A 13,542-nucleotide genomic window follows, 5' to 3' on the forward strand; every position below is an offset into this window, starting at 1 on the left:
CTCTGACAACACTGCTTTCAAGCTCCTGCGGACACGGTGCATACAGGACCCATGGCTCGCAGCACTCCTCTGTGGAGATAGTGCAGACAGACGCCTTCCTCTCAGCATGAAGCACCTCACCCCTGCATCCCGGGCCACTCTGGCCCTCAGCCTGGTCTTTGCCTCCTTCCACTTGGTTTGCTTGGCAGGTAGAACTGTGAACTTTATTCTTGGCCACCCTGGGAAGGGGGAGGGAGAGGAGGGAAGAAGGGAGGGAAGAAAGGAGGGAGGGTGGAAGGGAGGGAAGGAGGGAGGAGGATTCCTTGGCTAGGGTTGGTCCTGCACAAAGGAAAGAGCAAACAGTTCATCTAAAGGATTAGGCAGAAGGTGGTGGGTTGGGGTGGGGGTGTCTTACGTTTACCTAAGACCATGATCAAATAATCAACTCCTTAGCTAGGACAGGAGCAACCATCTCAATTAACCTTTGCCACAAAGAGGAGAAAGCAATGTACTGACAGTCTCTCCCAGCAAGGGACCAAACTGTCCTAAAATTTTTTTGGTTGCTGTTTCTCAATGGCTCCTTCTCAGTGCCCCTGGCTATTGTGGTTTGCAATCCCCTCTTTGTACTCCTGATCCTCACCTAAGGTCCTCCCTCCTTCCCTTGATCCTGCACTTCCTCTGCAACTTTCACAAAACCTTAAGGTATGAAAGCTGCCAAAGGCTGCCTACCATTCTCCTACCTTCTCCGGGCGTGGGAGATGTTGAGTTATTGTCTTGTCTCCTCACAGAGGCTGGAGGGGTTGAGTGGCAGCCCCTGTCTTGCTTTCTCAGGCTGGGCTCTGCAACTCACGCAGAGAGACCTCCCTTACACTCTTAAGCTCCTGGCTTTGCCCTCCAGCTTTGATCTTGCTCCACAGCTCCTTGAGATTTTCCCCTCCCAAAGCCAACCCGTCAACGTCCCCCTCAGGGCAGTATCTGTCTCTCTCAGCCTCACCACCTCTTCTTTGAAGGTTCGGAGTGTGAGCTCTAGCCACTCAACCTCAACTTAATTCTGGCTTCCACAACTTACCAGCTGTGTGAACTTTAGCAAATTACATAACCTTTCTGTGCCCCAGTTCTCTCTCTTATACCATGGGGATAATTGCAGTGCTTATATATAGGGTTGTCATAAAGATGAAATGAGAGTACTGCAGGTAAAGAACTTTCAATAAATTAGCACATGGTAAATATTCAATGACTGTTAGCATATTTGTTTTATTTTCCAATACCCCTCCCTCCCCAAGTAAGACTGTTTTACTCCTTTTATTTACCTTCACAGAGACTTGCTTATGATAGGCTCTCAAAAAACTTGACAAATGTAACTACACTGAATTGTTGGGTCCTCCCAGCACCCTGTACTTTTGAAGTGACCCCACCTAGGACCAGTCCCTGACCAGCTGTGCTTATAAGGGAGGAGGATGAGATTTAAATTGTTAGAAATTAATAACTAAGCTATTCAGTTTGAACCATATAAAATTACTGATATTGAGCAATTTTTTGACTTATTGAAATGGCAATTTCAAATGGTTTAACCTAATACCAGCATCTGATTAAGTAGGTTTTTTTCCACTCACTTGCTCTAGATGTAGACCACTTCCATTCTAGGGCAGAGGGGAGATGAAAGTCAAGGCCAAGGAAGTCATCTGGGTTAAAAGGGAAATTAAATGTTGAATCAATCTCTCCAAAACAAATAAAGACTGAGTTCTAAGTCATTTAGTTGTAAATAATTTACAGTAACAATCAGATTGCATCAAAGTAATTACTAGACTTTAGGCAGGACATTGGAGTGGCCTGGGTGGGTGGGTGGCATAAAATTAGTGGGCAGCAATTTCATGGCTTTGGCTAAACAAGAAGTTTCCTCCTGACTTGTCCTGCTACGTGACAACAAGCTTCTTTGAAGGACACGCTGACCTGGAGTCAGTGGGGCCTTGAAAGTTTCCAAGCCACACGTTTTTTTGTGTTTTTGCTTTTTGTTTTTGGCATCTTCAAGGAAGCAGAACATCAATATAACGTCCAGAAAAAAATCTTTAAAATTGATCTCTTGGTTTTGATCTACCTAGATTAACACTATCTAATAAACATTTTCTTGATGATGCAAGTTGCTGGGTGGGGGCCAGCAGTACAGGCAGTGAAAGAATTCACCCAAGGCGGAACAAATGAGATAGAAGTTTTGCAAGGGAGCAGCAGGCAGGACAGCAAAGGAGATACTGTCTGCCACACGGTGGTGGTGAGGGGCTGTAGTTATAGGGTGGAACGGAGGAGTGTGGGGAATGTATGGAATTTTTCCTCTTTTTTGGTAATCTTAGGAACTGTGCCTGGCTATAATTGGTCAGTTGGGGCCTATGGCTATTTCAAGGTGGGTCACTTGATCAGCCTGTTGGCATTCAGCTCCGTGGTCACTGTGGGCCCTTTTGTCGTCCTCAAGTTTCCAGGGCTCAAGCCCATTGCCTAAAAGGGGCCTCTACAGAAATGTTCCAGATCCAGGCTGTGCTTCCAATATGGTAGTATGTTGGAATGTGGTGATCCATTGTGGCAATTGAGCACTTTAAATGTGGCCAATGTGACCAGGAAGTTGAATTTTTTATAGCCACAAGTCACTGCCATATTGGACAAAATGGACTTAGATCATCCATCTGCTCGTTGTCAGTTTGAGAGGGAACATGGACAATGGCTTCTCTGGCTTGGGATCTTTATGTTCATGTCCATAGCCCCACCTCACCCCCAAAATGATAGAACTTTGAGAATTCCTGCTAGAGCACTTTTTATCTTTGTGCTCCTTACTTATTAAATGAGAGCCAATTCTAAAGGCTGCATATTCTAGCAACCTGTGGACTTGTTTGTACAGGGTTTCATTTTTGTCATAACCATCTGCCTGAGTAATACCAACATAATCATCAGAAGTACAGAATCAAAATCAGGTTTCAACATTTATTTGCTCAAGTTTTTAAAGGGAATTGAAGAATTATGGAAAGACATTCTAGATTTTTAAGTGATTGTTTTAATACATACTAGAAAAACCACTTATGGATGTAGCTCTTTGTATAGAAAGCAGCTAAAACAGTGTTTGGAAAGCTGTATGCAACAGGCCCTTGGCCACTGAAGAGATGAGATTTGGAGGATATGAGGTGTGAAGGAATGAGTCAATGAGATATGCAGATAAAGCATCTCTGAACGATAACGGTGAAAGGAAAAGGGGAGTGTATTCATTTGCTGTCATAACAACATACCACAGACTGGGTGGCTTCCACAAGTGAAATCTATTCTCTGACAGTTCTGAAGACTTCAGGTGTCACCACCAGGTTTGTTTGCTCCTGAGTCCCCTCTCCTTGGTTTGCAGATGACCATCTTCTGTGACCTCACTAGGTCTTTTCTCTGTGCAGGTGCCTCCCTGATGTGTCTTCCTCTTCCCACAAGGACACCAGTCATATTGGATGAGGACCCACCCATATGACTCTGTTTAACCTTGACTGCCTCTTTAAAGGCGCTTTTTTCAAATACAGTCACTCCTGTGGGTTAGGACTTCAATGAACTTCATGGGAGAGGAGACAGTTCAGTCCATAACAGAGAGTTGGCTTTGTTGCATGAAGTCGTAACTACCTAGAGTGGGACATCTATAATAATCTCATAGTATCACTACTGATTCACAAAACAGATTTCAAACTCTATACCTGGGAATGACTTTTCCTACCACCTGAGACCATCTTCTATCTTTTCTTCCAGAAGCAAGGAACAGCATCAACGCAACCTTGACCACCCACCACCCAGACCCCGGAACCCTGGAGCAGTGTCCCAGTAAGCTTCTCCTGGTAACTGCCCTAACTGCAGAGGTGGCCCTGGACCTGGGAGGGAATCTTAAGCCTCCTTGCTTTCTGTTGTTGTGTCCATTGGCTGAGTGCCTGCCTGGCCTTTCTGTGCAACGGTGTGGTTTGTTCATGGCCTCCAGAACTGCATGCATAGCACATATAAAAAGCTATCTCAGGCTTGGCCTCAATCTAAGCTCATGATATTTAGTATAGGTGGCTTTAATGACCCATCCACAGGACAGCAGCCAAAGAGGCCTTAGAAACTTAGAAGAGGAAAAAGCCAGGAAAATCCACCTCTATCCTCTGCAGGAGCTTGGTTTTGTACCTTTTGCTTATTTCTGTCCATCCCCCACTTGAATATTCCCAATGGCAAGAAGGCCCGTACTTCATAAAGCACCAACCGCTGTCACACAGGTCCAATTACTAGAAAGTTTTGCTTTATGCTATATCTGGCTCCCTTTATGCTGCTCTCACTGAATGACCCAATGTGTTTACTTACGGGCACTTATGAAGGAGGGTAACGGGCAATAACACAAGAGAGGGGAAGCACATGGCTTTGGACTCCTACAGACTTGGGTTGGAGCTCTTGTTCTGCCATCTTGGGTGAGTCACAGCCTCAGCTTGTTCATGTAGAATGGGAACACTAACTGTATCCATCACTCTGGCGGGAATAAATAAGGGAACGTGTGTGAAGCACGTAGCAATAGCGCATGCACACGCTTTGGAAATGTTAGCTACCGTATTCTTCCTCCTTGCCTGTTCTTGCGGACGTTGAAGAGCTGGGTGGGCTGGTGTGATGCACCCCGTTGTTCTTGCCCTCCCTTCCCCCACCAGATGTGGACTTCTGCCCGCAGGCAGCCCGGTGCTGCCACACTGGAGTGGATGAATATGGCTGGATCGCGGCCGCGGTTGGCTGGAGCCTGTGGTTCCTCACCCTCATCCTGCTCTGTGTGGATAAACTGATGAAGCTCACTCCGGAGGAGCCCAAGGATTTGCAAGCATGAGGCTTAGAGCCGCAGCCCCAAGAATGGCCGTGGCCACCACTGGGTGGGTAACAGCGGGAGGGGAGTGTGGTTGCCGATGTGGTTTCTGCCATGTAACGGTCATCTGTCACCTTTGTGCTTCAGTTGCTCTTGAAAGGGGAGGAAGATGGAATGGGGGATCCAAGGAAGGAAGGCCAGTGCCGCTTCACACCTAAATTCACAAGGCGGTCGTGCCTTCTAAGTGCTGACAGTCTCCTTTCTCGGTCTACGGGGACTGCTTCTCTTGTAACCACTGCTTCCTTCTGGAAGCACAAGAAACATGCGACCTAGACTCTTGTCCATGCATTCGGAGCTAAACTCAGAGCCTTCTCACCAAAAAGGTCATTGTCTTCCATCCCTCGCTTCAGTCACGGGCGCTGCTGTCGCAGTTCAAAACGGAAGCGTCGTCATTGACCCACTCTCTGTCCTCACCCCCATGTGCCTTGCTTCTCCAGCTCTCGTCCCTTCTTCAAGGTATCTGCCAGGGCCATCCCGCCCCACTCTCCCCGCCGGCATCTCAGTTCTGGCCTTCCTACATCGCCCCTACGTTGTCGCAGACCCATCCCGTGTAGTTCTCACCGCCGGCAGGAACCTGCCTCCCCACTGGCCACTCCCTGGGGGCAGCTGTGAGCATGACCTTCAGTAACACCTAACACAGAACTTCAGTCTGGCCCTCGGCTCCTCGCGAGAGTCTGACCACCTTCCCAGGCCTGTCTCCCCGCACATCCAGGGCCAGGGCGCCGCGGGGCACCGATGGCCCAGTCTTCAGCCCCCCATCTTCCACTTCTCTGCTGCCAGGCCCTCGCCTCCGGGCCTGCCTTCCAACTCCGCCTCCAGATTGGAGGATTGACACTCCCTTCCCCGACGGCCGTGGGGGACCTGGAGCTGGTGCTTTTTGGGGCGCATCTGCTCCGCCCTGAAGTGCAGCCCTTGTGAAGACACAGTCCGTGCTACTTCCTCTCGCTCCTGGGGACAGAACGCTCTTTGTAACATTTGTCCGATGAATGAATGGATGAATGAATGAGTCCTTGCCCTAGATGAACTTACGCTTATCGCTCCGCATACAGCACTTCCATTTCTCTATAAATGGTTGAAAATAGCCAGTCTCTAAAAAAGCCACTTGGTTTGGTTTCTGTTCATCCTGCACGAGGATGCTGCTGGTCATCGTGAACACTTCCAGTGGGGTCAGGAGGAGAGGAGGGTGGGTTCACCAGAAGGAAGAAAGGACAAAACGACTCTCTTTGGGAGCCGATTTCTGCCCTTTGGGAGGGAGTACGTATTTAGAAATAACAATACAGAAAAGGGAGAGGCTTCTGAAGCAGGAAGAAGCATCTCCTGGAGGCGGCAGGTGATTCAAAGCTGCTTGGCTGTTCTTTTAGAAAATCTCGATGCCGGGGCGAGGGAGGGGGGGGTTGTCGCCTGGGTGGCCCAGTCAGTTGAGCTGACAGCTCAGAGCCTGGAGCCTGCTTCAGATTCTGTCTCCCTCTCTATCTGGCCCTCCCCCACTCATGCTCTGTCTCTCTCAAAATAAATAAACATTAAAAAAAATTTTTTTTTAAATCTCAATACGGGCCACCTGCATGGCTCAATGGGTTAAGTGTCCGACTCTTGATTTCAGCTCAGGTCATGATCTCACAGTGTATGAGTTCGAGCCCTGCATCAGGCTCTCTGCTGTCAGCACAGAGCCTATTTCGGATCCTCTGTCACCCTCTCTCTGCCCCTCCCCGCTTGTGCTGGCTCTCAAAACTAAGCATTTAAAAAAAGAAAATCTCAGTACATCTCCCTGACAACGGGCACTGAAACCATTGCCTGGCCTCAGTCTGCTGTTTTCTCAAGAGCCAGGTAGTTTCAGAATCTCAGTTGTTTAATCGATAAAATGGGTGGATTTACTGTTCCTATATGTTAAATAAACAACGTGCACAGAAGTGTCGGCACGATGCGACGGTATGAACATACACGAGCATGATCCACTTTTTTAGACAGCGGAGGAAAGGGTTTCCACAATCTGTGATGGTTGAATTCTTTAGAGATGGAAAAACTCGGGAAGTCCCACCCTTTGATTTAACATCTGCAAGCATTTTTTTTTTTAACGTTTATTTATTTTTGAGACAGAGAGAGACAGAGCATGAACGGGGGAGGGTCAGAGAGAGGGAGACACAGAATCCAAAACAGGCTCCAGGCTCTGAGCTGTCAGCACAGAGCCCAACACGGGCTCGAACTCACGGACCATGAGATCATGACCTGAACTGAAGTCGGATGCTTAACCGGCTGAGCCACCCAGGTGTCCCTTAATTTTTTAACATTTATTTATTTTTGAGAGACAGAGACAGAGCATGAGTTGAGGAGGGGCAGAGAGAGAGGGAGATACAGAATCCGAAGCAGGCTCCAGCCCGACATGGGGCTCGAACTCACAAACCAGGAGATCATACGACCCAGGCGGAAATCAAGAGTTGGATGGATGCTCAACCAACTGAGCCACCCACGTACTCTCAGAGTGTCAGTTTTCTAAGTGGAAAATGTAGGAAATGGACGTCAGTGTTTACTAACTCAGGGGAAAAGCCTGGAGGGCCGCACGGAAGGAGGTGGGCATAAGGCCTGTCCCTGCAACCAGGGCTCTTACCCCGTCTATACCAGACCCCTACGGTAAGATTTCATTTGCTGCTTTAAAAGGCAGAAAGCCAGAACACCGGTCGGTGCCTGACATCCCCTCCAATCCGGACAACTTGTAAGTTTTTAGACTACGTTCAAGCGAATTCAAGCGAATGTGGCCACCACTGCCGAATTCAGAGTTAGGCGTGTTGTGAATCAATCGCCCTTCTCTCATCTGTACAAGAGGAAGGACAGACCAAACGCAAATAATCCCTCTTCCCTTTGAGATGAGAAAGACAGTTATATAATTTGACGGTTATGCTTTCCACATGCTTTATCTCAGATCTTCCCTCCCAGCATGGAATCTCTTTATTCTATCAAAGCAAAGATTTGTCAATAAATTAAAAAGGAAAACCTGGAGGAGAAAACCAAGTATCCCCTTCCAGGGATCTAAGAACTCCCTGGTATAAAGCAGCAGGACTTGCTAGCAGTTTTCATTTAAGGTTTTTGCTTTTAGTAAATGATGTCGCCCTCAGCACTGTCACAGGCTGTGTGATACAGAGCCCACACTGCTCAAGGCATATTCTGTACCAAAGTGCAAGGCGTAGAGATAGAATATTAAACATTAAGGTGTGGTATAATTATCTGACTTTTAAAAATCATCATCTGAAAATCGATTCCGTTTTATATGTATAATACCTAAGGACAAATAAATATATAATTTTTTATTAAAAATAAAATGTGATACTATGCATGCAAAACTCATCAACAAGCCTGAGGCTGGCCTGGGACTCTTTTCCATAAAAATGCATGTACATTTACCTTTAAACTTAGAGAAACAATAATCTAGAAATGTTTGTTTTTTAATTTTTTTTTAAGTTTATTTATTTTGAGAGAGAGAGAGAGAGAGCATGAGCAGGGCAGGGGCAGAGAGAGAGAGAGGGGGGAGAGAGGGAATCCCAAGCAGGCTCTGCACTGTCAGCACAGGGCCTGAGGCAGGGCTAGAACTCACAAAGCGCGAGATCATGACCCAAGCTGAAATCAAGAGTCAGACGTTCGGGGTGCCTGGGTGGCGCAGTCGGTTAAGCGTCCGACTTCAGCTCAGGTCACGATCTCGCGGTCGGTGAGTTCGAGCCCCGCGTCGGGCTCTGGGCTGATGGCTCAGAGCCTGGAGCCTGTTTCCGATTCTGTGTCTCCCTCTCTCTCTGCCCCTCGCCCGTTCATGCTCTGTCTCTCTCTGTCCCAAAAATAAATAAACGTTGAAAAAAAATTAAAAAAAAAAAAAAAAAAAAGAGTCGGACGTTAAACCGACTGAGCCACCCAGGTGCCCCTAGAAATGTTTCTGATGGAAAGCAGCTTTCTCTGTGGGCACCCTGGCATCTGTTCTAAGGTCATTTATACATAATGTGCTGTGACTGACTACATAGGTCTTCCTTGGCTTGTGGTAGGAGTGTCTTGTAGCCAACCTGGACCTGGCGTCTCCTTCCAGCCTTACCTGGTCGAGCGCATCCTCCAGACTTCCTTCCAGAATAATCATTCTTTCTAATATGTAAGTAAATGATCAAGGCACTCCTCTGCCTGAAATGCCCCTGTGACTCCCACAGCTGACAGAGTAAAATCCATACTTTTAGGATGACCCCTAAGGCCTTCTGTAATTGGATCCCCGGGCGTTTCTCTAGCTTAATGTCTTACAAATCCTTCACGCACACCCAGTTCTGAGTGATTTCAGTTCTTAAACATGCCAGGCCTTTCTATCCTCATCAGTTTTTCTCTTGACATTCACAGGGCCCAAAAGACACCCTTCCCAAGAGGTAGATTTCTCACGAACCAAGAGAAGCTTACAGCTCAGGTCACCTCCTGCCTGCTCCCCCCCCCCGCCCCCAACTACCTAATTTTGTATTCTTAATTCTGTATTTTTTTAAGAGGGTCTTTTAATTATATACATGTTAGGCCCCATAAACCTCAACCTTGCTCCTCCCCTTCTCCTTCCCTCTTCTGATAGGACCACCTTCTCCCCACATATTCAGAGACTTAAACACCAACAGATTCTAACAGCTCAAGGTCACATCCCTAGGATGACCCAACCTCACCAAATGCTTGCCTGAGAAAGCTCCAGACTGACAAAAGATTTAACTCTTTGTTCTAAGGAAAGTCTGACAATAGGCACCTGATCACCCTTTCTTAGAGCATTTACTAAAACAGGCTCACAATTGTGAATTCTGCCTCTGTCCCTTTGAGACGTAGATGTCTATTTCTACACCTACATATCTGTCTGTCTATCTATCCATCTATCTATCCGCCACAACCGGGACCTGAAAGCTATCCTTTATAACGTAATCATCGGGAAGGACAGGGCCTCTGTCTCCTCAGCCTCTGGGAGGACAGAATCCTAACTTGGACGACTGACAGAGGGCAGTCACAGCTGGCCTAATCGGCATTTACACTGACCTGACTTTTGTAATTTCTCACTCCGCCAACTCTACTGAGCCCCGGCTCACCCCACTCCCTACCCCCTCATTCCCCCTGACACACCCAATCACCTCTGTATAATTGAAGTTGAATTCCCGCTAGACCCTCTTCCCTAGACTAATAGTATATTACAATTAAAATCTGTCCTTCGCCACTTCAGCATCTGACTTTTTTTTTTTTACCTTTGACAACGGAGCAGGTTGGACTATACTATCTATCTGCTTGTCTTTCTCACTGGTCCCTCTGAAGGCAGGGGTCCATCCACCCAAGGCCTACGTGTGCGGCACATGCTTTAGTAAACATCTGATGATTTAGCCAATCACAGGAGACCCAAGAACATGGCCTGTGCTAACAACCGGAGTAAAGCCGTTACAGGGGAGGAGGCTCTTGGGAAAACTTGGGAAAGTCCTCAAGATTGGGAAGCATTTAAATTATTGTCTCCATAAGTTTATAATAAGACATGCTTAAGCCATTTGTGGAAGCGAGTAACTGGCAGGTCTGCCCAACAAGTTAATTCTGCGATGAGAGACAAATGGACCAGGGGCCAGATCATACATAAGAACGGAACTTTGGCTCACAATCTGCAGCAACGAGTCCGGGCAGCCAACCCATTACCTGTCCAGGAAGTCAACTTGGTCTAGGAAGTCCAACTACTACCTGCAGCACCCAGGCCAGGAAGCCAAACCCCTCCACAGCAACTGGCCCAAACAGCCAGGATTTGGTTAGTAACAGATAGCTTCGGTGATTTACTTTCCGCCCCCTGTTTCCAATGTAGGACCATCCAGGGAAAGCCAAATGTGCCCCTTTAACCAGGCACACGGGAGACCGCACTCCTTAGTCCACCTACAGCTGATCCATGCCAACAGCCTACAATCAGGGCGCATGGAAGATGCAGGGCCTCCGCCCTCTTCACGATAAAGCTTTCCCCCTCCCTTGCCTGCCTCTGTCTGCCAAATGGAAGTGACGGTGGCCGGCCCCGTCGCTAGAGCAAGCTCGGAATGAATAGCTTTGGCTCCTCAAGTGGTCCTCATTTATTTCCATAGTGACTCTCTGTTGAAAACTGTCCCATTCTTCGTACCCTCAAGGAGACGTTTTCACCTGACAGATTCCTGTTACTGGGTCAAATGAAGGAAACTACTGGGAAGGAGGGAGTACTGTGGGCTGAACTGTATCCCCTGCAGTTTCTTACGTTGAAGTCTCCAGGACCGCAGAATGTGAACTTATTCGGAAATACAGTCGTTGCCGGTATAATGGCTTAAGAGGAGGTCACACGAGAATAGGGTGGGCCCCTAATCCAGCGGGTTTTTTATGTAAAAGGGAGACTTAGACACAGATCTGCACACAGGGAGAACAACACGTGCTGAAGGCAGAGATCAGGGTGACGCGTCCACAAGCCAAGGAATCCCAAAGATCCCCAGCAAACTACCAGACACTAGGGGAGAGGCCTAGAACATATTCTCCCCCTCGGAGAGAAAGAGCCAGCACTGTTGACGTGTTGATCTCAGACTTTCAGGCTCTGAGCAGTAAGGCAACACATCTCTGTTGGTCTGGGCCACCCAGTTTGTGGCCCTTTGTTATAGCAACCCCAGCAAACTAATGGAGAGCAGGAGTTTTTGAAAAGAGTAGTTTCAACTGGAAACCAAGGGCAGCCTTGTGCTCAAAGGCTTGCAAAGTACAGACCACAGAACTGTAAGCAAGTAGGTAAATAGGCAAGATGCAGTACCCAGGGAACTTCAAGCCATGGGAGTGTGCAGTGATTCACCCTCTACCACAGGACGTCCAGATGGCCTTCCTGCCCCTCCCTGGGCCCCATCATGGCTCTCCTCCCCCACACCACACACTACTTGCCCAAGAACAGGTCAAGAGAGTAGAGACTCTCCTTGGGAGATGCTACTTGAGGTGACAGATGCCAGCCACAAGGTCACACACATCCCGTGCACCCCACAAAGTCACCATTCCATCTGGACTTACCCATGTGAGAGCTGGTGGCAGCAGTGGGTGGAGAATGTACCATTTCAGGCTTCTCGTACAAGCCCTGGGGCAGCAGGAAGTCTCCTTCTGGTAAATTCCTCTAATCAGCCTTCACTGTACACACAGCTGTGAACATACTTGCAGAGCTCACGTGCATGCCCACGCCTTGTCCCAGCCCTTCTCTGGGGGCTCAGAGCTTGCTTCCCTCACCTACCTGTCCCTTGACACTGGTGAGCCAGAGTCCCTTGCCTGACTCTACATGGCAGCATGGAAGGAATATGGAGCACTTGAGAAGCCAACACAGGGCACCCTGGAGTCCGGGGTACACATGAGCAGGAGGGCAATTGAAGGCAGCAAGGCTGCTGCCCATTGGCATCTGGAAAGCCCTTCTAGGGTAGCTCATGTTGTTCATTGCACTTACACAGTTTTTCTTGAGGAATGGGCACCTTTTTTAATTTGCAGAGAGGTGTCCTAGGGGTCACCAAAACCTAAGAGGGGGGAAAAAATGACAGGTAAGGTGTAACACTTGGCTTCAATTACAGGCTTGTCGGATACAAATTTCATATTGTTATAAGCAATATATTAAGCACAGAGAATATTTAATTATACTCTGAAGATACTCAGATCAAATATTCTTTTGAAAACTGATTTATAAGCTACCGAGCTGTGACAAGACACAGGAGAACCTTAAATGCATATTAGTAAGTGAAAGAAGCCAATCTGAGAGGGCTCCTTGCCATTTGATTCCAACCATATGACATTCTGGAAAAGGCAAAACTACGTCGACAGGGAACAGATCAGTAGTTAGTGGGAGAGAAAAGGATGAATGGGAAGAGTGTATTTTTTGAAAAACCAACTTAGAGAAGACCAACTAATGGATGGACACCTTCTGCATCACATGCACTAGCATCAAATTTTAATGCCCAATTAGCTCACTAAATCCATTCTTGGGATGGCTGAATAAATTAAAATTATAAATACGCATTTATCCTTAAGAGAACAGAACTCCTTTTTTTTTTTTTTTTTTTTTTTTTTACTTATTTTGGGAAAGTGTATGCCATATTTCCAGTGTGAGACCCAGCCTTCCTCCATGTGAAGTTTTATTCACTCATACCTTGTACTTTCCTCCACTTTTCTGGGTGTCTGTGCAGGATACTGTTGCCATTCTGCCGTCATTGGCCTCTGGAAGGTCCCATGCATTTTTACTCTTTATTTGCTTTCATCCCCAATCCTCTCTCACTTTCCTGTTCCCATTCCATAAGGCAACCACATGAATCCCTATCTATGCTCTTATAAAAAGTGAACGATTGTAAGTTCGGGTATTTTGAACCTACCTTACCTAGATCTCATCCTGCCTCTTTGCTCACTCAGTAGTAACGTTTTTAAGATCTATCTACACTACGTCCATATGTCCCAAGCCTCTAGCTGCCACACAGAATTCTACTGTGTAAGCCACCACGGTTCACTTCTCCCTTCCCTCAGATATGCACTCCTGATGGGCTCAAGCCCCCCTTCCACGCTGCACCACCATGAAAATCCCCACATGCTCTCTTTATGGGCCTGTGAATGTATTTCCTTGGGAAATATTGCCAGATGCAGTAATGCTGGGTCACAGAAGAAACACATTCTTAATTTAAGTAGTATGGGATACATGCTTTTTAAATCCACAC

General features: G+C 47.3%; 2 protein-coding genes across 7 annotated transcripts in view; one reads left to right on the top strand and one right to left on the bottom strand.

The window, feature by feature from the left end:
* ATP6V0A4 (ATPase H+ transporting V0 subunit a4) overlaps positions 1-133 on the bottom strand; it is a 101,242-nt gene extending 101,109 nt beyond the window's left edge. For both annotated transcript variants that reach the window (XM_019825880.3, XM_019825881.3), the window contains exon 1: positions 1-133. The gene's annotated coding sequence lies outside the window, so the exon portion shown is untranslated.
* TMEM213 (transmembrane protein 213) overlaps positions 55-13,542 on the top strand; it is a 27,046-nt gene continuing 13,558 nt past the window's right edge. Inside the window, exons 1-4 of one of the 5 annotated variants that reach the window (XM_019825883.3) lie at positions 55-188; positions 3,739-3,810; positions 4,656-4,868; positions 4,949-5,962. In XM_019825883.3, coding sequence (XP_019681442.2) covers positions 107-188; positions 3,739-3,810; positions 4,656-4,825 — 324 coding nt within the window. In that variant the 5' untranslated portion in view covers positions 55-106 and the 3' untranslated portion in view covers positions 4,826-4,868; positions 4,949-5,962. Of the gene's footprint in view, positions 189-3,738; positions 3,825-4,655; positions 5,963-13,542 lie in introns of those variants that run through there. The other 4 variants (XM_045052817.1, XM_045052818.1, XM_019825884.3 and 1 more) reach the window with 4 other exon arrangements.

The sequence above is a fragment of the Felis catus genome, chromosome A2 (genome assembly GCF_018350175.1).
Source record: "Felis catus isolate Fca126 chromosome A2, F.catus_Fca126_mat1.0, whole genome shotgun sequence".
Lineage (NCBI taxonomy): Eukaryota > Metazoa > Chordata > Mammalia > Carnivora > Felidae > Felis > Felis catus.